This window comes from Zingiber officinale, chromosome 10B (assembly GCF_018446385.1).
Source record: "Zingiber officinale cultivar Zhangliang chromosome 10B, Zo_v1.1, whole genome shotgun sequence".
Lineage (NCBI taxonomy): Eukaryota > Viridiplantae > Streptophyta > Magnoliopsida > Zingiberales > Zingiberaceae > Zingiber > Zingiber officinale.
In genome coordinates, this window is record NC_056005.1 from 77,703,406 (window position 1) to 77,727,940 (window position 24,535).

The 24,535-nt window shown below is 42.0% G+C and overlaps 1 protein-coding gene and 1 pseudogene across 1 annotated transcript; one reads left to right on the forward strand and one right to left on the reverse strand.

Moving 5' to 3' along the window:
- Positions 1-4,046: 4,046 nt before the first annotated feature.
- Positions 4,047-4,493, reverse strand: LOC122029200. Its single transcript, XM_042588139.1, has one exon. It carries the CDS (start codon positions 4,491-4,493, stop codon positions 4,047-4,049), a length of 447 nt encoding a protein of 148 aa, XP_042444073.1.
- A 17,796-nt stretch (positions 4,494-22,289) lies between these two features.
- LOC122030642 lies at positions 22,290-22,361 on the forward strand (annotated as a pseudogene).
- Positions 22,362-24,535: the final 2,174 nt, after the last annotated feature.

Genomic DNA, 24,535 nt, shown 5'->3' on the forward strand with positions numbered 1-24,535 from the left:
AGTAATAAGGGATCGCAAGAAAAGAATATTTTACTTATCCCAAGCTTCATACATCGGAAAAATCCTTGTTCGGTTTAAGCATACAAAACTCCAAGAAAGGTTTCTTACCTTTTCAGGATGGAGGAACTTTATCTAAAGATATGTCTCTGTAGACATCAAAGGAGATAAAGGAAATATAGGCAGTTCTTTATGCTACGGCTGTTGAAAGCCTAATGTATGCTATGCACGAGATCAGAAATCTGTTTTGCCAAAGACATAGTTAGCAGATATCAAAGTAACCCTGGACAAGGACAGTGGACTGCAGTAAAGCATATATTGTAGTACCTTAGAGGCACTAGAGATTATATGCTAGCTTACAAGACAGTTAATTTGGTCCTTGTGGGTTGCATGGATTTTGACTTCCAATCGGATAGGGACAATAATAAGTCAACCTCGGGGTTTTGTGTTTACTTTAGGAGGTAAAGTCATAACTATGGAAGAGTGATAAGCATAGGTGTTTTTCTGGACTCCACCATAGAAGCTTAGTATATGGCAAGCCTCTGAGGTAGCTATAAAAGCTGGATGACTCAATAATCTCAAGATAGACTTAGATATGATTTCTTGTTTGTCCAAAGATTATTACAATTTATTGTAATAATATTGGTGCAGTAGCAAACTCGAAGAAACCATAAGTCTATAAAGGCAAGTAAACACAAAAGAGCGCAAGTACCACCCAATACGAGAAATCGTATAAACGAGGAGAAGTTGTTGCTGCCTAGATTGCATCAGGTGATGACCTATAGATCCTTCCACCGAGGTCCTTAAGGTAAGAGCTTTTGATGGACATGTTGAAGGGTTAGGAATCAGATATATGACAGCAGATATGGCAGCTTAGTCTTTTAGTATAAGTGGGAGATTGTTAGGGTGTATACTAAATGCCTAGCTTTTGGTATAAACATTTATTTAGTAATAAGAATCACATTGGTCAAATGTCTACATTTATGATAAATGTAGTTGTTCAATTAATTTATATTGTAGATAACATGGTGTGTGGTGTCACACACAGAGGATCATGTTATCAGTACCTTATAAATTATAAACAGTAGCTCACGACCAAAATGGAAAGGAACAAACCATTAGAAGGTCGTAGTGTAATTAGGTATCAGTTTATCTTGACTGTATAATTACACTAGTACACTTAGAGTGTATTGAGTAGGACCATTTGAGGTCGTTTCTTTTATACTGATTTTATAAAGAAACAAAGACCTCGGTTATTATGGAAGTGTGTGCTCTTAATCCTAATATAATAACAAGCACATATATTTGATATTTATTTCTTTAATTTATCAATGGGTGAGATTTAGTTCGATGAATCAATAAGCCCGATAAGTTGGGAAATGATATCACTTATAGTGTGTGTTGTTGATTATAGAAGGAAACTGTGTCCTAGAGATACTAGGTTGAGAATGTCCTCAAGAGGAGCTCATAAGGATTGTCATGTTAAACCCTGCAGGTGGACCTAGTCCGACATGATGATAAGGTTGAGTGGTACTACTCTTGGACTAAGATATTAATTAAATGAGTTGTCAGTAACTCACTTAATTAGTGGACATTCGATATCTTAAACACAGGGAGACTAACACACTCATAATAAGAAGGAGCCCAAAATGTAATTTGGGATTGGTGCGGTAGTTCAATAATAGTTCTCTAGTGGAATGAATTATTATTGATAAAATTAAGTTGTGTGTTCGGGGCGAACACGGGATGCTTAATTTTATCGGGAGACCAAAACCAATTCCTCCTCTCGGTCCCTATCGTAGCCTCTTGTATATAGAGATTTATACCCACCACATACCCACCTTCTTACCCAACCAATAGGGGTCGGCCAAGCTAAGCTTGAAGCTCAAGCTTAGGGCCGGCCAAGGCCGACCAATAGCTTGGAGCCCAAGCTTAGGTGGCCGGCCACATCATATTAAAAAGGATTTTTTTTAAAATTATTTCTTATGTGGATATCATAGTTTTAAAAGAGAGTTTAAAAATTAAATCTTTCCTTTTAAAGCTTTCTACAAAAGATTAAGAAAAGATTTGAAATCTTTCCTTATTTGTAGATTGAAAGGAGATTTTATTTTTAAGAAAAACTTTCCTTTTTAACCATGATAATAATTTAAAAGAGAAGTTTAAAAATTAAATATTCTCTTTTATTAGTTTCTACAAAAGATTAAGAAAAGATTTGATATCTTTCCTTATTTGTAGATTAAGAGAGATTTTAATTTTTTAGAGATAACTTTCTTTTTATCCACATGTTTAAAAGAAAGATTTTAATTTATTAAATTTCCTTTTTATTAACCACCATGAAGGGAAAAATTATTTGAGAAATTTTTATAAATTTTCGAAAGCAAATAAGGAAGTTTTAATTCTTGTGTGAATTAAAATTTCCTTGATTAAAGGGATTAAGGTGGCCGGCCATTACAAATAGAAAAGAAAATTTATTTTAATTAAATAAAATTTCCTTTTTAATGGCAAAAGAATTAAGGAAGTTTTTAATTAAATTTCCTTATTTGCCAAGACCAAGGATTATAAAAGAGGGGGTAGAGGTGCCTTCATGGGTGATCAACTCTATTTTATTCTTCCTCTCTTTTCCTCCTTGGTGGCCGGCCCTAGCTTCTTTCTCTTCTCTTCTTCTTGTGGCCGGTGGCAATCCCTCTTGGAGCTCTTGATGGTGGCCGGTTCTAGCTAGAAGAAGAAAGAGAGAAAGGAGGTTTTGTTTCTTGCATCCCTTGGAGCTTGGTGGTGGTGGCCGGACCTCTACTTCTCTTGGAGAATTTTGGTGGCCGAAACCTAGAAGGAAGAAGAAGGTGCTTGGTGGTTCTCATCTCGGAAGATCGTTGCCCACACAACGTCCGAGGTTAGAAGAGGAATACGGTAGAAGATCAAGAGGTCTTTCTAGAAGGTATAACTAGTATTTTTTCTTTCCGCATCATACTAGTTATTTTTGGAAATAATACCAAATACAAGAGGCTTACGTTCTAGTATTTCGAATATGTTTTTCGAAGTTGTGTTCTTTTGTTTTCTTTCTTTTCCTTGTGATTTGATTGTTCTCTTTGGTTAACCTAAAGTTATTTTAAGAAATTAAATATTAGCTTTCTATTAAAGGTTTTGTCTAGTCGGTGGTGGTTGCTCCCATATCCAAGAAGGCCATGTGCCTCGCCACGTCAGTACTGGGAACCTTTTATGGAAATTAATATTTAATGGAATTAATAACTTAAGGAGACTTGGGTCGAACGTGTTAAGTTCCGCAGGAGATCCAAGTCAAAACCTAAAAGAACAAATAGATTAAGTTTTGGATCAAACGTGTTAAGTTCCGCAGGCGATCCAAAATTTAATTTAAAAGAACACATGGTAGCTAGGAAAAGGTTCAGACCTTTGTACAAAATTTTTGTACAGTGGAACCTCTAGGTTTTCCGAGTAGCAACCAACAAGAAGAAGGTAGAGGCTAGGGCTTCTTGGAGGAAGTAGGTGGCGCTGCACGGGATGGGGCACGGCCGTGTCTTATAGACACGGTCGGGTTAGATCAAACTGCACGGCCTCTTCTTTCCTCGCCTCGGTCGAGCTCGCACGGTTGTGCCGAATGGCACGTCCCAGGGCTTCCTCCTCTTTGGACCCTCCTGCACGGCCATGCCAAATGGCATGACCACTTTCCTTCTCTTCCCTGCACTAGCCACACGGCCGTGCAAGGGTGCACGACCAGTGGCTTCTGCTTCTCTACAAGCTCCGCACGGCCATGCAGGGTCACACGAACACCTCCTTTAAGCACGAGATGACTCGTCCTCAGTTGTTTTGGCTCCTCTGATGCCTCCACACCCATGAAACGCTCATGGCCAGCTTGTGGAGATTATGCACATCCTGAAAATGAACACGAATTAAGTAATGCTACTCAACTGAATCTACTTAAAGAAATAAAAGGAAATAAAATGGATGACGAGACATTAAATTGAAATGAAAAGAAAACCCTTGGGTTGCCTCCCAAGAAGCGTTTGTTTTAAGTCTTTAGCTCGACCCCGTTTCAGTCAGAGTGGGCTGAACCCGTTGGCGGGCGGCTCTCCTTCTAGGGTTGATGCTCCAGCTTGCGCCTTCAATTTCGCTCGTGCAGGACAGATGTATTTCTTACTGCTTGCTGGAGGGGAACTCTCATGGAAACTGTACTCCCCTTCTTCGTATGTGCTGATTTTGTGAGAATTTCCCTGAGAAGAGGGGTTGCATATGGAGGAATTGGATAAATCAAATCCAATCTTTCCCTTGCCGATCTCCAAGGATAACTTATGGCTTTTTACATTGATGATGGCCCCAACCGTGGCAAGGAATGGTCTTCCAAGGATGATCGGTATCTTGGGATCTTCCTCCATGTCCAAGATAATGAAGTCTGTAGGAACTATGCATCCACCTACTTCAACTGGCACATCCTCCACTATTCCCATCGGGTACCTGCATGAATGGTCAGCTAGTTGCAGTGCCATCGTGGTCAATTTATGTTCTAGAAACCCAGCTTCTTGCATAAGGAGTACGGGAGAAGGCTGACATTGGTTCCCAAGTCACAGAAAGTTCTTGGTATAAGTTCAGAACCAATTTTGCACGGTATGGAGAAACTCCCTGGATCTTGAAGCTTGGGTGGAGGATTCTCCATAAGGAGGGCGCTGCAATTCTCTGTCAGTGCTACAGTCTCGAAGTCGCCCTTCTGTCTTCTATTAGATAAAATTTCCTTTAAAAATTTGGCGAACTTCGGCATTTGGTGCAGTGCATCTATCAATGGTACTTCTATGCAGATTTCTTTGATCTTCTTTAGGAAATGGTTGAACTCTTCGTCTCTCTGGGATACTATAATCTTCTACGGAAAAGGTATCTTCAGATTCTATGGCGTAGCTTGAAGAGTTTCTTCAACCCGTTTAGTAGCCTCTTCTCCATCCCTGTTTGGGATCTGACTGGGCATTAGAAGAGAGGGCACCTTTTCTAGGTCAAGCTCCTTCTGAGTAATGATTTGGGGGCCGCCCTCAGTACATCCGCTCCCCAGCTCAATGCGGTTGCAATGTTCTACTGGATTTAAATCTGGTTGTCACTCCCCGGGGGAGTCCCTACCCGAAGAAATTTCGGCAGCACCTCCCCTGTACGAGTGACAATCTGAAACATTTCTACATGCACAATATACATCAGCCACATACGGCTGGAACATATACACAACCACGCAGTTTATATCATCAGCTCACTCGGTTGGAACAAAATATACAACAACCACGTAGTTATATATATATTTTACAGCCCACTCGGCTGTACTAAACCAAAACACAACGGAAACTAATAGAACACCAAACACAAGACTGCTAGCCGGCTAGGCTTACACCACACTACAAAACACCACTCCGGAAACAAAACCGAAACACAAGCTAGATACACAAATACCAAAATACAAATGGACACTCCAAGCGACTCCATAAACAACCTGGTACCTGAAAAAGATAGTGTCCACGGGGGTGAGTTCAATAACTCAGCGAATACCAATAGACATGTATAGCAAGCTATAACAGACAGTAATAACTATGGAGTACAGTCTTCTGAACAAAAGCTGGAATGCTCAATAGAAAAGGGCTGAAGAGATCTGTATTCACCAGGGTCTCCTATCAGAATAGTCGGGTCATCATACCGAGAATATCATAAATCCTGTATGCATGTCAATCATATGCATCCATATAAATGTAGCAAGTAAATGCAGCAAACATAAGCAATAAATGCATCATGCATATGATGCCAATGTCATGGTCACCCCTGACGCCAGTCAGTCATCTCACACACAATGGTGAGACAGAGTGGGTAGGGCTGTGACAACCGTGCACTCTGACGTCACTTCTCTTGATGAGTGACCGAGTAGACAGGATACTGTCGGAGTACACCTATCCTCCTACCCCAAATCATAAATGGGGGAGCTCAATGCTCTCATCTCTCGGTACACGATGACGGGGAGGAAATCTCTGCCGGCTACCACGCTGCATCACACTACCCATGAGCGGACCAACGGAGCCAAACAGAGTCCAACCGCCTGCCGGCTACCACGCTGCTACACTAAACCAGTGGAGCCAAACAGAGTAGAACTGTCTACCGGCTATCACGCTGAGTCACCAGACCAACGGAGCCAAACAGCAGAACTGTCACACACCTGTCTGATATGCCACTAACCCATGAGTGGTGGTGTGTATGGATACATGTAACTGGCGATGTGCTCGACAATAATGGAGCAGACTATCGCGCAGGAGACCCTTGGGGAGTAGCCCATTTAAAGACTTTGTATTTCTGTTTTTAAATACTTTCTTCACTCTTAGGATGTTAAGTATCATGAATTGTGATTCTATGAATTGTGCCATGCGTAGACTGTCAGTTGTCTTGCTGATGGGTGGTAAAATATGTATAGAGTCATGTCTAGTAGTATTGTTTCATAGTTTAGTGATTTCTGAAGATTCTGAATGAGTTCGGGTGGGTTTTTGCTGAAATCAGAACCCCAATCGATCAGCTGATCAATTGAGGAATCCTCAATCGATCAGTCGATCGATTTGGAGAAACTCCCCGTGCACAGAATGCTATTGAATCGATCAACCGATCGATTGAGATGCGACTTCCGCGTACAAAGAGCTGATGAGTCGATCAGCTGATCGATCGACCATGGATAGATCAGCCGATCGATCGAGAAATTGATCCCGCGAATAGAGAGCTTCTGAATCGATTGGCCGTGCTGGATCGATCAGTCAATCGATCCAGATGGGACCTCTGTGCACAGTAGCACGCTGAATCGATCAGTGGATCGATCAGACAACTCCAATCGATCAACCGATCGATTGGAATGTCTGATTTCAGCCAGAAGCGTCTGCTTCCAAGTTTTTAATCAGATAGCAAGTGGGCTTCACCTCTTAGTAGATGTACAACCTTAGAATTGTATTCTGAATATAAATTTCAGATTTTATGGCACAAAGCATAGAGTTTTAATTAGTTCAGTCTTTTTTTTTTTCTTCTTTTCCGCACAAGAATAGTTAGCATAATGTAACCCCGGCCTTACAGCCTAGTTAGTAGAAGGCGGGTCGTTACACTTGTAGCCGATGGACTATTGGGTTCATTAGAGTTGGAAAACTTTCCAACATGTGAATCCTGCTTGAAAGGTAAAATGACCAAGAGACCTTTTAAGGCTAAGGGGTATAGAGCCAAAGATCCGTTAGAACTGGTTCATTCTGATTTGTGTGGTCCTATGTCTATACAGGCAAGAGGTGGTTATGAATACTTCATCTCCTTTATAGACGATTATTCAAGATACGGATACATTTATCTGATGCGTCGCAAGTCTGAATGCTTTGACAAGTTCAAAGAATATAGGGCGGATGTGGAGAAACGTCTTGGTAAAAGTATCAAGACACTACGGTCTGACCGTGGTGGCGAATACCTCTTTGGAGAGTTTAGGAATTACTTATTAGAAGTCGAGATTCAATCCCAATTGTCTGCACCTGGTACACCCCAGCAGAATAGTGTGGCAGAACGAAGGAATATGACTCTTATGGAAATGGTTAGATCAATGATGAGTTATTCAGAATTACCAAATTCGTTTTGGGGATATGCTTTAGAAACAGCAGTGTACATTCTGAATATGGTACCTTCTAAAACAGTTCCGTCTACTCCCATGGAATTATGGAATGGGCGCAAGCCTAGTCTGAATCATATCCGGATATGGGGTAGTCCAGCACATGTGCTGAAGGGAGATACTGACAAGTTGGAATCATGTACAGAAGTTTGTCTGTTTGTGAGATATCCTAAGGGAACGAAAGGTGGTTTGTTTTATAATCCTAAAAATCAGAAGATCATTGTTAGCACCAATGCTCGATTTTTAGAAGAAGATTATGTAATGAACCATAAGCCCATGAGTGAAGTTGTTCTAGAAGAACTTAGAGAAGACACATCTACTTCAGTACCAACAGTACAAGATGAAGTACCACAAGAGACTGCAACACGTGTCATACATGATACACAACCACAGACGGTGCCTCGTCGTAGTGGGAGGGTTGTAAGGCAGCCTGAGAGATTCATGTTTTTGGGAGAGTCTTCGGACTTGATCCCGGGTAAACATGAACCTGATCCCCGGACATATGATGAAGCACTCCAAGATATAGATGCAGTATCTTGGCAAAAGGCAATGAATTCTGAAATAGAGTCTATGTACTCTAATAAGGTCTGGGAGCTAGTAGAACCACCTGATGGCGTAAAAGCCATTGGATGCAAGTGGATCTACAAAAGGAAAAGAGGGATAGATGGGAAGGTAGAAACCTTCAAAGCAAGGCTTGTTGCAAAAGGGTATACTCAGAAAGAGGGAATCGACTATGAGGAGACTTTTTCACCGGTAGCCATGCTTAAGTCTATCCGGATACTCTTATCCATTGCCGCTCATATGGATTATGAGATTTGGAAAATGGATGTCAAGACAGCTTTCCTCAATGGAAGTCTTGAAGAAAAAATATCCATATGAAGCAACTAGAAGGGTTCATTGAAAAGGGCAAAGAGCATCTAGTGTGTAAGCTCAATCGGTCCATTTATGGACTGAAGCAAGCTTCAAGATCTTGGAACATCCAGTTTAATGAAGTAATCCAGTCATTTGAATTTATTCAGTGTTCGGATGAGTCTTGTGTATATAAGAAGTGTAACGGAAACGTGGTGGTATTTCTTGTACTATACGTAGATGATATTTTGTTAATTGGCAACAATGTCAAGGTATTATCGGACGTAAGGGTATGGTTGTCCAAACAATTTGATATGAAGGACTTAGGAGAATGTACACACATTCTTGGGATCAAAGTTATAAGGGATCGCAAGAAAAGAATGTTGTGCCTATCCCAAGCTTTATATATAGATACAATCCTTGCTCTTTTATCATGCAAAACTCCAAGAAAGGTTTCTTACCTTTTAGGCATGGAGTAGCCTTATCTAAAGAGATGCCCCCGAAGACATCAAAGGAGATTGTGGATATGAAGGCAGTTCCTTATGCTTCGGCTGTAGAAAAGCCTTATGTATGCAATGCTGTGTACGAGACCTGATATCTGTTTTGCCGTGGGCATGGTTAGCAGATATCAGAGTAACCCTAGACAAGGGCATTGGACTGCGGTAAAGCATATATTAAAGTACCTGAGAAGAACTAGAGATTATATGATAGTTTACCAAGTAGACGATTTGCTCCCTGTGGGTTACACGGATTCGGATTTTCAATCAGATAGAGACAATAGTAAGTCAACATCAAGCTATGTGTTTACTATAGGAGGTGGAGCTATTGCATGGAGGAGTGTTAAGCAGAAATGCGTCTCAGACTCAACCATGGAAGCTGAGTATGTGGCAGCCTCTGAGGCAGCCAAAGAAGCTGTATGGCTCAGGAACTTTCTAATGGACTTAGATGTGATTCCTGGTTTACCCAAGATCATCACAATTTATTGTGATAATAGCGGTGCAGTTGCAAACTCGAAGGAACCACGAGCTCATAAGGCAAGTAAACATATAGAGCGCAAGTACCACCTGATACGAGACATCGTCAAGCGAGGAGAAGTTGTCGTCGCCAAGATTGCATCAGAAGATAGCCTAGCAGATCCTTTCACAAAGGCCCTTCCGGCGAAAGCTTTTGATCGGCATGTGGAGGGGATGAGAATCAGATATAAGGCAACAGATATGACAGCTTAGTCTTTTATTATAATTGGGAGATTGTTAGAGTGTATACTAAAAGCCTAGCTTTCGTAAACATTTATTTGTTGAAATAAAAGAATCACATTGGTCAATATCTGCATTTATTTGTTAAATGTAATTATTCAATCAATTTATATAGTAGATAACATGGAGTGTGGTGTCACACTCAGAAGATCATGTTGTCGGTTCTCTATAAATTATAAACAGTTGCTTGCGACTAAGATAGAAAGGAACAAACTATCAGAATAGTTATAGTGTAATTAAGTATTAGTTCATCTTGACTAATAAATTACACTGATACACTTTAAGTGTATTGAGTAGGATCATTTAGGTAAGTTCTTTTTGTACTGACTTAGTAAAAGAACTAAACCTTAGTTATTATGGAAGTGTGTGCTCTTAATCATAATATAATAACAAGCACATATATTTAATATTTATTTCTTTGACTTATCAAAGGGTGACGTTTAGCTCGATAAATCAATATGGCCGATAAGTTTGGAAATGATATTACTTATAGTGTGTGTTGTTGATTATAGAAGGAATCTGTGTCCTAGTTATCTAGGTTGAGAATGCCCCCAAGAGAAGCTCATAAGGATTGCTATGTTAAACCCTGCAGGTGGACCTAGTCCGACATGACAATGAAGTTGAGTGGTACTACTTTTGGAGCTAGATATTAATTAAGTGAGTTGTCAGTAACTTACTTAATTAGTGGACATTCGTAATCTTAAACACAGGGAGACTAACACACTCATGATAAGACGAAGCCCACAATGTAATTTGGGATCGGTGCGGTAGTGCGATAATAACTCTCTAGTGGAATGAGTTATTATCGATGAACTTGAGTTGTGTGTTTGGGGCGAACACGGGATACTCAAGCTCATCGGAAGGCCAAAACCAATTTCTCCTCTAGGTCTCTGTCGTAGTCTCATTATAGCCTCAAGTTCATCCAAATGTAAGGCTCTTCTTGGTATCCAAGAAGGGGGTCGGACCATTGCTTGGTGACCAAGCAATGGCCGACCACATCCTCTTATAGGGGCCGGCCCTATTGCTTGGTGACCAAGCTTGTAGGGGCCGGTCAAGATTAATTCAAATATGAGGGGTGTTTTGAATTTTTAAAATCTTCTCTTTGTAGAAAATTATAAGTTTTAAAAGAGAGATTTTAATTTTTAAAACTTTCCTTATTTGAATTAGGTCACATGTTTTAATAGAGAGTTTTAAAAGTTTTAAAAGTTTCCTTTTTTAACCATCCTCATGGTTTAAGGAAAAAAAAGGAAGATAAGTCTTAAAATTAAAATTTTTTATCATCAAGTTAAAAAAGGAAATTTTGTTAGAGAAGTTTTAAATTTAAAAACATGGTTTTAATTTTTAAAACTTTCCTTTTTTAACTCTAGGAAAGAGAGCATGTATAATTTTATAAGAGTTTTTCTTCTTATAAAATTTTATAAAACAAAATTATTATTCCTTTCCTAAATATGGTGGCCGGCCACCTTGCTTGGTGCCCAAGCAAGGGGTCGACCAAGCATTATCCTAAACCAAATAGGATTGATCACAACCATTGATTGGTGATTGATTCAATCAAGAGGAAAGAAAAGGAAAAATAAAAGGGAAAAGGAAAAACTCTTGGATGATTTTATTTTTGTAAAAGGTTTTTCCTTATTTGCCTTGGGCAAGTAATATAAAAGAAGGGGTGAGGGGACTTCATAACACACAACTCTTATTCTCTTGCTTGGAGATCCTTTGGTGGCCGACCCTCTCCCATCTCCCTTTCCCTTTGCTCTCTTCTCCTTGGTGGTGGTGGTGGCCGAATTCTAGAGGAAGAGGAAGGACTCTTTTGGGTGATGTTCATCTTGGAGGATCGTTGCCCACACGACGTCCAAGGCGAGGCGAGGAATACGGAAGAAGATCTCGAGGTCATTAGCTTACAAAGAGAAGGTATAACTAGTATTTTTCTTCCGCGTCATACTAGTTATTTTTCTTTGTATGAATTCTAAATACAAGAGGCAATTAGGTCTAGTTTATCGAATTTATTTTTCGATTTTGTGTTTTCTTCTTTTTCGAATTTGTGATTCGATTGTTCTTTTAGGTTAACCTAGATTTATTTAAGGAAATAAATATTAGCTTTCCTTAAAAGGCTTTGCCTAGGTGGTGGTGGTTGCTCCCATATCCAAGAAGGCCATGTACCTCGCCATGCAGTCCTGGAAGCCAATTTTAGAAATTAATATTTATGGAATTAATAACTTAGGTAGATTTGAATCAATAGTGTTAAGTTCCGCTTGCGATTCAAATCTAAACCATTAAGAACATATAAGTTAAATTTGGAATCAATGATGTTAAGTTCCGTCTGCGATTCCTAATTTAACTTCTAAAGAACACAATAGGTTATTTAAGGAAAGGTTTGACACTTGTACAAAAAAATTTTTGTACAGTGGAACCGGTACGTTTTCCTAGGATTAACCAACAATGCAATCATGCGAGATGATGCATGATACTAAGCATGGAAATAACCTGATTAGCATAACAATATCCATATATATAAAATATGTACCATAGTATCGATGGTCAAATCTGAAGACTTAAGGTACACAGGTCAGGTAGGGTATAAAAAAACCTAGGTCCTGAGCATAATGAGGCATGGTATGTCACTACCATATGAGCATATATAAAATCATGCGGGTACTAACAATAAATGCATAATAGGTGAGCAAACAAGCATGTAACAGGTATCCGCTAGTGACATATCAAAACAAGAACGAACATAATTATTACTAAAGGCTATAACCTACTAAACATATCAACATGACATTATCAAAGATAAGTCAAGGTACCCGCCTCAAATAGCAGGTCCAATCTAGTCAAATCCAACGTCGAGATGCTCGTCTCGCGTCAAAGTCCTGTGTCACCAATATATATACATATTTTATTTAGCTACAATTTTTATAAATAGCTAAATAAAAATCTCTAACCCCAAATTAGGGCAAAACCCTAATCAACACATAAACATAAACCCAATTCACACTTAACCAATAGTATCAAATTCCCTTACACCTTACCTCAATATAACAGTTCTTGCTAACACTGCTTACGATTCCAGCTTCACAGAAAACATCCATACCTGCTGACCACCCAACGAATGCCCCCAAATTAAATACCTAGCATGGATCCAATGCCTAATTAGTAATCAATACAATACAGAGATCAGGAATAAGATGGAGCTGCTGTCTACCCAATCAAATACCCAAAATCAGTATTTGTTGGTTGAAATTCAGAAAGTTCATAGTGTTTCCGAATACATCTGCCCCCTTATACAAATCGGATAGAAAGGTAAACGAGATAAAGATACTCACTGGCTTAGATCTCGGGCACATGGAAGACAGAGCAGAGATTAGGGCAAGGGAGGCATGACCACAATGAGGAAGAAGGTGCGGAGGCAGTAGCGCGATGGAAGAAGGACTTGCCACTGGATGGCTGGTGAACCGGCGCTAGGGCATAAAGATGATAGCACTGCTCGGGTCGAGAGAAGGCAGCGGCGTCGGCAGGGTACAGCGGCGATAGCCGGCGTTGGCTGTGATCGGCGTCGGCGGCTTTAGTGCTAGGGCAGAGAAAGGGTGGCGCCGTGAGGAGACCGGAGAGGGCGTCGGGAGTCGGCCGGCCTAGGGCAGAGGAATGCTAAGCAGTGGCCGCCGGAGAGAGATCGGAATGTGGCCGTCGGCTTCATGCTAGGGCACAGGGAAGGTCGGCGTCGGCGCACAAATTAGAAAAGGGAAAGAAGTAGAGGAAGAGGAAGGATCAGGTGGCGGCTTGGGGCTTCGGGGAAGGCAAAGCAGTGCCGGCGCCGCGATGCTCGACGTCCTGGAAGAGGAGGCTTCGGCGTCGCGGAGATTAGGGCACGTAGGTGGTTCGGCGGGGGAAGAAGAGAAGGAAAGGGGAATGACATCAGCGCCTGGGTTCGGCGAGGAAGAAAAAAAAAAGAAACGAAGGAATAAAGAAAAATGAATTAAGAAATAAACATTTCCTCGCTAAAATAGGGTAGCCTAAACAGGCTTTTCCCGGACCCCGTTTTTATCTCCGTAAACTCATCCATACGAGCTCCGAAAAATTTCCAAAAATTCCAGAAAATTCCCTTATGATGATTCACCCATTTTCAGTATTTTACATTCTCCCCCACTAATAAAAATTTGCTCCCCAAATTTTTGTTATCTACCATCAGCAAATACTAACAACAGGTAAAGAGTATAAATGCTGAACGGTAAATTAAATCACATACCTCAAGTGAAAAGATGGGGGTATCGAGCTCGGATAGTATCCTCGAGCTCCCAAGTAGCCTTCTCGTCCAAATGATGCTGCCATCCGACTTTAACCAGTCGGATAGTCTTGTTCCGCAACTGACGCTCCTTCCGGCCTAGAATCTGTACCGGAACCTCCTCATAGGTGGCGTCAGGATGAAGGGAAACTGGTATATCAGACAACACATGAGCTGAGTCTGCTATGTATCTCCTCAACATAGATACATGAAATACGTCATGTACGCCTGCTAGAGCCGGTGGTAGCGCCAGGCGATATAAACTACTACTCCAATCCTCTCTAGGATCTGGAAAAGGCCAATGCATCGCGGAGCTAGCTTTCCTCTGAGGCCAAATCTCTTCACCCTTTTCGTGGGTGAAACTCGCAGAAAAACATGGTCGCCTGAAAAGAACTCCAGGGGTCTGTGTCTCCGATCTGCATAACTCTTCTGGCGGTCCTGCGCCTCTGACATCCTCCGTCTGATAGTAGGGACCAACACTACCTCAAGCTGAGCTCTATGAGGTCCCAACAACTGGGCCTCCCCAACCTCATCCCAGAGGGTGGGTGTCCGACAAAGCCTACCATACAACGGTTCAAACGGTGTCATCTAGATAGCCAAATGCAAATCGTTGTTGTAGGCGAACTCTACCAATGGCAAATGGTCCTCCCAACTGCCTCCAAAAATCCAATATACATGACCTCAGCAAGTCCTTTAGAGTCTGAATGGTCTGCTCTGGCTGTCCATCTGTCTGCGGATGGAAAGTTGTACTAAAACAGAGCTGCGTGCCCAAGGCCTGCTGCAGACTCTGTCAGAATCGAGACGTGAACCGAGGGTCTCTATCCGAAATAATAGTCAAAGGGACACCATGTAATATGATGATCTCCCGACAATACAGATCTACCAATCGATCCAGGGAATCAGTCTTCTGGATCGCTAAGAAGTGCGCCGATTTGGTTAATCGATCAACGATTACCCAAATCGCGGCATGTCCTTGTCGTGTCATAGGCAAACCCACCACAAAGTCCATAGTGATGTGTTCCCATTTTCACTAAGGAATAGGAATCCGCCGAAGTAATCCGGCAAGTCTCTGAGGCTCAGCCTTTACCTACTGACAAACAAGATAACTCGCTACAAATTCCACGATGTCTTTCTTCATGTCGTTCCACCAATAGGAACGCCTCGAATCCCGATACATGCGGGTCCCGCCTGGGTGGATCGTAAATCGAGAGCGATGAGCCTCCTGAAGTAGCTCCTACAAGACCGGGTGAGACTGAGATACACATAAACTGCCTCAGAAGTATATAATACCCGCTTCATCTCGGGGAAACTCCGTTTGCTGCCCGGAAGCTATCCGGCTGCCAATGGACCGTAAATACTGATATCCAACCTGGGCCTCCTGAATCCTCATCCTGATCAAGGATTGAGCAACCATGGTAACCAGAATACCCTGCTCTGTCTGTCCCTGCTCTGTAAGGCCCAACTCGGAGAAACCCTGAATCAAGTCCGTGACTGAAACTCGGTGATAAGCCAAAGTCCCTATGGACTTCCTACTGCATGCATCGACAACCACATTAGCTTTCCCCGAGGGGTAGCTAATGGTACAATCATAATCCTTCAGGAACTCCATCCATCTCCTCTGTCGGAGATTAAGTTCCTTCTGAGTAAAAATATATTTGAGACTCTTATGATCAGTGAGAAATCTCAAATGTAATGTCATATAAATAATGTCGCCAAAACTTCAAAGCAACGATGATGGCGGCTAACTCCAGATCATGAGCTGGATAGTTCTTCTCATGCTCCTTCAACTGTCGAAAAGCATAGGAGACTACCCCGCCGTGCTACATCAGAACAACGCCCAAACCCTGAAGAGACGCGTCGGTATAGAGCACGAATCCGTCCTCTCCGGAAGGTAAAACCAAAACTGGAGTCGACACTAATCTCCACTTCAACTCCTGAAAGCTGGTCTTGCAACCTCGGACCACGTGAACTTCACGTCTTTCCTGGTCAGGCGTGTCAGTGACATAGCCATGGGAGAGAAACCCTCGACGAAAGGTCTATAATATCCTGCCAGTACCAAGGACTGCGGATCTCCTGCACTAATTTTGGCTGCTCCCAACGATAACAACCTCTATCTCCTATGGAACCACGGTATACTCCTACTGGTGATGGAGTGTCCTAAACATCTCATATAAGACAATCCAAATACGCACTATTGATCTTCACATATAGATGTTCTCGTCGAAACATCTCTAGAACTATGCGAAGATAGTGTACGTGACTCACCTCGGATCCGAAATAGATCACAACATCATCAACAAAGACAATGGAAACCGATCCAAACATCCTAGAAATATCAAATTCATCGAGTCCCTAGAAACATCTAAGGCTCCGCAAGCCCTAATGGTAAAACTAAGAACTCATAATGTCCATACTACAGACATTCCTAATTATAAGATCTCTGATAATAAGTCAGAAATATGATCACCAACAACATAAATCACCAAAGAATAAATCCTCTAGTGTGAGAGCAACGCTCCATCACAAGAAATACCACATATGTGGGAGCAACGCTCTATCACAAGAAATCCTCCATATGTGGGAGCAACGCTCCACCACAAATAATCCGAAATACGTATCTGCAATAAATATGGGACTCATGCTCCTCTACAAGCAATCCGCAATATATGGGAGAAACGCTCCACCACAAATAATCCATAACATGTGGGAGCAACGCTCCACCACAAACAATTCAAGATATGTGGGAGCAACGCTCCACCCCATATAATCCATAAGTGCCCAAGGCACCTAACTATCCAGCTAGAGGCTGTACGAGATCTCTCTACCACAGTCACTGTGGGTAGCCTAGGGTATAACAACTCAGTAAGAAAATCAAATTCATAGTCAACTCTATCATCATCCTAGTGGGTCGGTCACCCACTAATAAGAGAATTAGTTGACAGGGTAATACAACCAATAACATAATGTAGACACTCAACATTCTACATTCAACATAGGTAGAATCATCATAATGCTACCAACCATACACCAGGCACATGTACACACACAACATAGGTATGATCAACATAATCCTCCAATTATTATACACCAAACACACACACAACTCAGGTATATTCAGTATGATACCTCCAACAATACATACCGAACACGTGTGCAAAAATCAACATAGGTATAATCGACAATACACCTCCAATAATACTCACAACACATACCAAATGAGTATAATCACTTAATACTTCCAATAAAGCCTAATAGACACAAATGTACCCATAAATTAAATATAATCCACAAGATACTGCGAATCTTACACCGAACACATATGCTCATATCATAACTCAGATTAAATCGACAAAATACCTCCAATAAACCAATCAGACACATACGCCTAACCACTTGGGTATAATCTACTAGAAACCCACAATAATCATCATCTGAACAAATATACACCCACTACATTCAATTTGACCGTCTATCATAGAACTCCTACAACATATAATAATCAAGTGTATAAACTACACAGGTATGTATAATCAGCATATTTAATCCAATCTACCACACAAACCCTATGCTACCTACTCTCATGGTTTAGTGGTATAACTAAATAAAATCAAACATAAAGATCATACAGGAAAACACAATCATAGACAATCCAACTAGGTATATACAGTCTAAAACTAAAGTACTCATGGAATAGGATACATCAATCCTCTATAGACTGACCGAGCCGACAATGATATACGGCTAATCCAGTCTTTTCCACGTCAGTACGAGTCATGTACTCAAATGTGCTCTAGATACCTAACTAAGCACAAATAATCCAAAGATTCGAATCTCTAAAAATAGAGTATGACAGTTCCCTACTGATCGGACCAACATAACTAAATCAGTCATCTACTAACTAATCAAGAATACACTAATCCTCCATAAGCATTTAAGGTAAATCGATCCACGACTACCCAAATCAACATGTGTAAATCAGTTTTCTATTGACCGATCTAACCAGAGTACATTTATCATCTACCGATGAAACTAACTAAAGTATATCGGTATTCTACTGGCTGAGTCAACTAGAATATATATAGTTACTAGTCACTACCTAGCTAATAATAGCATAGGCTGGTATGTGTCTCCATCTCCTAACCAACTAGTAGTAACAGAAGCTAAAACTACCAGTGATATGATATGAAAAGTCTCCCGAGACCGTAATCCTTGATCTCTATCTGAGTCGACCATGATCAGTGGTTTACCTAATACATGGAATATATGCTATAACATCAGACAAATACCAAATACAAAGTGCTAATACATGTCATAACTATCATAGTCAACAATGCATATACCAACAAAAAGGTAGGATGACAATATACCAACATACCTCCTATAGCTTGAAGATGTCCTGCCGCTGCCAGATCCCAAAACCCGAAAAGTCACATCGAGAAATCTAAATCATGAAATCCGAAACACGAGATATAAGACTCGTAAATCGAGCTCTGATACCAATAAATTGTCATCAGATAAATCTCGAAAATCCAGAACACATTGCAAGTATCGTATATCTGCTCTGATACCACAAAATTGTCACGCCCCGGGGGAGTCCCTGTCCGAAGAAATTTCGGCACCTCCCCTGTACGGGTGACAATCTGAAACATTTCTATAGACATAATATACATCAGCCACATACGGCTGGACCATATACACAACCACGCAGTTTATATCATCAGCCCACTCAGCTGGAACAAAATATACAACAACCATGCAGTTATATATATATTTTACAACCCACTCGGCTGTACTAAAACCAAAACACAACGGAAACCGATAGAACACCAAACACAAGACTGCTAGCCAGCTAGGCTTACACCACACTACAAAACACCACTCCGGAAACAAAATCAAAACACAAGCTAGATACACAAATACCAAAATACAAATGGACAACAGCGAAGACAAGTCTTCTGATGTGACATGGGGACCAGCAGGCAGGATACTCCAAGCGACTCCATAAACAACCTGGTACCTGAAAAAGATAGTGTCCACGGGGGTGAGTTCAATAACTCAGCGAATACCAATAGACATGTATAGCAAGCTATAACAGACAGTAATAACTATGGAGTACAGTATCCTGAACAAAAGCTGGAATGCTCAATAGAAAAGGGCTGAAGAGATCTGTACTCACCAGGGTCTCCTATCAGAATAGTCGGGTCATCATACCGAGAATATCATAAATCCTGTATGCATGTCAATCATATACATCCATATAAATGCAGCAAGTAAATGTAGCAAACACAAACAATAAATGCATCATGCATATGATGCCAATGTCATGGTCACCCCTGACGCCAGTCAGTCATCTCATACACAATGGTGAGACCGAGTGGGTAGGGATGTGACAACCGTGCACTCTGACGTCACTGCTCCTGATGAGTGACCGAGTAGACGGGATACTGTCGGAGTACACCTATCCTCCTATCCCAAATCATAAATGGGAGAGCTCAATGCTCTCATCTCCCGGTACACGATGACGGGGAGGAAATCTCTGCCGGCTACCACGCTGCGTCACACTACCCATGAGCGGACCAACAGAGCTAAACAGATACCAACCGCCTGCCGACTACCACGCTGCTACACTAAACCAGTGAAGCCAAATAGAGCAGAACTGTCTGCCGGCTACTACGCTGAGTCACCAGACCAACGGAGCCAAACAGCAGAACTGTCACACACCTGTCTGATATGCCACTAACCCATGAGTGGTGGTGTGTACGGATACATGTAACTGGTGATGTGCTCGACAATAATGGAGCAGACTATCGCGCAACATGCAATCATGCAAGATGATGCATGACACTAAGCATGAAAATAACCTGATCAGAATAACAATATCCATATATATAAAATATGTACCGTAGTATCGATGGTCAAATTTGAAGACCTAAGGTACACAGGTCAGGTAGGGTATAAAAAAACCTAGGTCCTGAGCATAATGAGGCATGGTATGTCACTACCATATGAGCATATATAAAATCATGCGGGTACTAACAATAAATGCATAACAGGTGAGCAAACAAGCATGTAACAGGTATCCAGTAGTGACATATCGAAACAAGAACGAACATATAACCTACTAAACATATCAACATGACATTATCAAAGATAAGTCAAGGTACCCGCCTCAAATAGCAGGTCCAATCCAGTCAAATCTAACGTCGAGATGCCTGTCTCACGTCAAAGTCCTGTGTCACCAATATATATACATATTTTATTTAGCTACAATTCTTATAAATAGCTAAATAAAAATCTCTAACCCCAAATTAGGGCAAAACCCTAATCAACACATAAACATAAACCCAATTCACACTTAACCAATAGTATCAAATTCCCTTACACCTTACCTCAATATAACAGTTCTTGCTAACACTGCTTACGATTCCAGCTTCACAGAAAACATCCATACCTGCTGACCACCCAACGAATGCCCCCAAATCAAATACCTAGCATGGATCCAATGCCTAATTAGTAATCAATACAATACAGAGATCAGGAATAAGATGGAGCTGCTGTCTACCCAATCAAATACCCAAAATCAGCATTTGTTGGTTGAAATTTAGTAAGTTCACAGTGTTTCTGAATACATCTGCCCCCCTTATACAAATCGGATAGAAAGGTAAACAAGATAAAGATACTCACTGGCTCAGATCTCGGGCACATGGAAGACAGAGCAGAGATTAGGGCAAGGGAGGCATGACCACAATGAGAAAGAAGGTGCGGAGGCAGTAGCGCGATGGAAGAAGGACTTGCCACTGGATGGCTGGTGAACCGACGCTAGGGCACAAAGATGATAGCACTGCTCGGGTCGAGAGAAGGCAGCGGCGCCGACAGGGTACAGCGGCGGCAACCGGCGTTGGCTGTGATCGGCGTCAACGACTTTAGTGCTAGGGCAGAGAAAAGGTGGCACCGTGAGGAGACAGGAGAGGGCGTCGGGAGTCGGCCGACCTAGGGCAGAGGAATGCTAAGCAGTGGCTGCCGGAGAGAGATCGGAATGTGGTCGTTGGCTTTATGCTAGGGCACAGGGAAGGTCGGCGTCGGCGCACAAATCAGAAAGGGGAAAGAAGTAGAGGAAGAGGAAGGATCGGGTGGCGGCTTGGGGCTTCGGGGAAGGCAAAGCAGTGCTGGCGCCGCGATGCTCGACGTCCTGGAAGAGGAGGCTTCGGTGTTGCGGAGATTAGGGCACGTAGGTGGTTCGGCGGGGGAAGAAGAGAAGGAAAGGGGAACGCCATCAGCGCGTGGGTTCGGCGAGGAAGAAAAAAAAAAGAAACGAAGGAATAAAGAAAAAGGAATTAAGAAATAAACATTTCCTCGCTAAAACAGGGTAGCCTAAACAGGCTTTTCCAGGGCCCCGTTTTTATCCCCGTAAACTCGTCCATACGAGCTTCGAAAAATTCCCGAAAAATTTTCAAAAATTCCAGAAAATTCCCTTATGATGATTCACTCATTTTTGGTATTTTACACTGGTTTTCCTGGGAATGTACCTTGTGCTCTTGAGACGGACTGAGCTATCTGGGTTATCTGACTGTCTTGCATCTTTTGATTCTTCTCAGAATTTTCCAGCCTCTGAGTCAGTTGTTTGATCTCATTTTTCATCTCCTTCTGCTCTGAGAGGGCTTCCTCAAGCATCTTTTCAATTCTGGATAGTTGTGAAGGTGGTTGCTGCCCAGGTTGGTAGCTCTATTGTTCGGGTTGATAATTTTGATGTGTTGGTCCCTGCTCTTGATTATTCCTGTACGAAAAATTAGGATGATTCCTCCATCCAGGATTGTAGGTATTGGAGTACAGATTATTTTGCCTCTGATTGTAGCTAGTTATTGCATCGCACTGCTGAAGTTGGTTTATCTGCGCTTGTATCAGCCCAAGGGGTCAAGTGTCTTGAGCGTGGTCCGTGCTCTCGCAGACATCGCAAACACAGACTATGACATTGACTGTGTTGCTTCCCATTGCTTCAAATTTCTTAGTTAGGGCGTCCAGCTTTACAGACATGAGTGTGAACGCATCCACCTCGAACTTTCCTGATGTCTTCATCTGACTCCCCGAGAACGCACCGTTGGATCTTTCAGACGCCCATTGATGGTGGTTCTGTGCCACATTCTCTATAATCTCTTCAGCTTCATCGAGACTCTTGTTCATCAACGCTCCTCCTACTACGGAATCCAAGGATACCTTTGTGTGGTAATTAATTCCATTGTAGAAGGTGTGCAGAACCAGCCACTTCTCAAGACCATGATGGGGGCATTGTCTTAGCATATTCTTGAATCTGTCCCAGGCTTCAAATAATGATTCTGAGTCTATCTGTTTGAAGCTGCCAATCAGGTTCTTCATGTGGGTAGTCTTGCTTGGGGGGTAGAACTTGTCTAGAAATATCTGTTCACACTACTCCCAAGATGATATGTCTGCTGGAAGAGAGTTCAGCCACTGCTTGACCCTGTCTTTTAGAGAAAATCCAAAAAGAAGCAGTCTCACTGATTCTGGAGGGACACCGTTCACCTTCATCGTACCACATATTTCATTGAACAGCTCTAGATGATGGTTTGGGTCTTTGTGCGGTTCTCCTCCGAACTGATTTTGCTGGACCATGTGAATTACTGCAGGCTTGATCTCAAAGTTGTCAGCTTCAATAGGAGGTCGGGTGATACTGGATTGAACCCCTCGTGCATATGGTGTCGCATAATCTTTCAGCAGTTTATCGACCATTCTTGAGGATTCTTTTGCTGCTTGAAAAGCTTTCTGTAAATTCCTTCTCCTCAAAAAGGTCCTGTCAATCTCTGGATCAAATGGTGGCAGCTGTCCTGAAAGGTTAGCTCTACGCATGCAAAAGAAAAGAGAACAAGATAGAAAATATGACAGCAAGAAATAATAAGAGAAATGAATGCAGTAAGGAAGAGGAGTGAAAATATTTTATTATTATTAGATTTTATTTATTTTTATATATATGCAGAGAATAAAGAAAAGGGACAAGCCTAGTCTAATCTAATATGACTTAGCTAGTGTTATGGACGCAGTCCCCGACAATGGCGCCAAAAACTTGTTACGCTTCCGTAAGTGCACGGATTCGTCGTCAGTAATAAAAATATCGATCCCACAGGGACTGGCTATAAACACTAGCAATCGTTCACTTAGGGTTAGCTAGACTACCAATGGTCTTTGAATAAGCTAAGGAAAAAAAAGGTTGAGAGAGAGAGAGTCGAGAGTCACAAGGTTGAAATATTCACTTGGTGATGAGGAGTTCTAGGGGGTCGATTTCGTCGTGGTAGTATTGATGTTTCTTGTTTTATCCTACTCTCGCTGTCCTTATTCATGCTATTACTGGAAGCTAAAGCAGATATTTTTAAGCGCCAGAATAGGGTAATGCCCTAAGAAGTCCTGTCACGGTTTACCCCTGTCACTAGGGTACCTCGGCAAATCTTGAGGACACAACTCTAACTGGCAAATTAAGAATAGTGAGTAAAGCTAAGCTTGGTCTCTCGCTCCCTTAGGGAGAATTTGCCTTTCCTCGTAAGGAACTGTCCTAGATGTCTGTGAACGGATTACCCCTGTCACTAGGGACCCTCGGGTATACAATCTAAAGGTAATCCGCTACGAGGCTAACAAGTTCTTCACAATCAAAAGCAAGCAATTAGCAATTGAAACAAAGCATGAAAGTTCATCCAACAAGTATAAACACAATACGAGTTTTACATCAATCCGTACCACGACTACTCCCTAATCTCAGAACAAGAGATCTACTCCATGAATGCTAGAGAAATATCCAAAAACATAGTATGGACAAACATATAACTCTCAGCAAGTAAGAGGGAATATGCTTATCGGATGTCGAAGAGTGGCCTTCGGATCCAACTCTCTGCTTCTGGAGTCGATGTGGTGGTGGAAGTTCACTGAACGGCGGTCCAAAACGGCGTAGAATTGCTCCAAGATCCTTTTCTCCTTGACGGCTCGCCTCCCCCCTTGGCAAAAAGGGTTAAAACCCTTATATAGCCTAGGGTTTGGCCGCGGCGGCACGGTCGTGTAAGGGTGGCACGACCGTGCCCTTCTCCGGTTCTGGTGTTGTTGCACGACCGTGTAGGGTCGCACGGTCGTGTAGCCCCTGGGCTCTGTCTCCTGAGGCACGACCGTGCAGGGGTACACGGCCGTACAAGTCTTCTTCTCTGCCTTGGATGGCACGGCCGTGCAGGGTGCCACGGCCGTGTACTGACTGGCTACTGTTTTGGTTGCACGGCCATGCAGGGTTGCACGGTCGTGTACTCTTCCTCTCCTGTTTGGCCACACAGCCGTGCAGGATTGCACGATCGTGTTGTCTGGTTGATTCCGGTGCATCAATACTCTCCGTTCAAGCTCCGAAAATCTTCCCTGTCAACATAAAACCAAACAAAGAGCAGATATCCGAACAAAACAATAGATATGATAAATACAAGATAAAAGATGCGATCATGTGAAGAATATATGTACATAAGTCAAGTGAATGTG

What these genes read in the sequence shown, in the direction of transcription:
- LOC122029200 (XM_042588139.1), bottom strand. Translation starts at nt 4,493, where the DNA reads ATGGCACTGCAACTAGCTGACCATTCATGCAGGTACCCGATGGGAATA.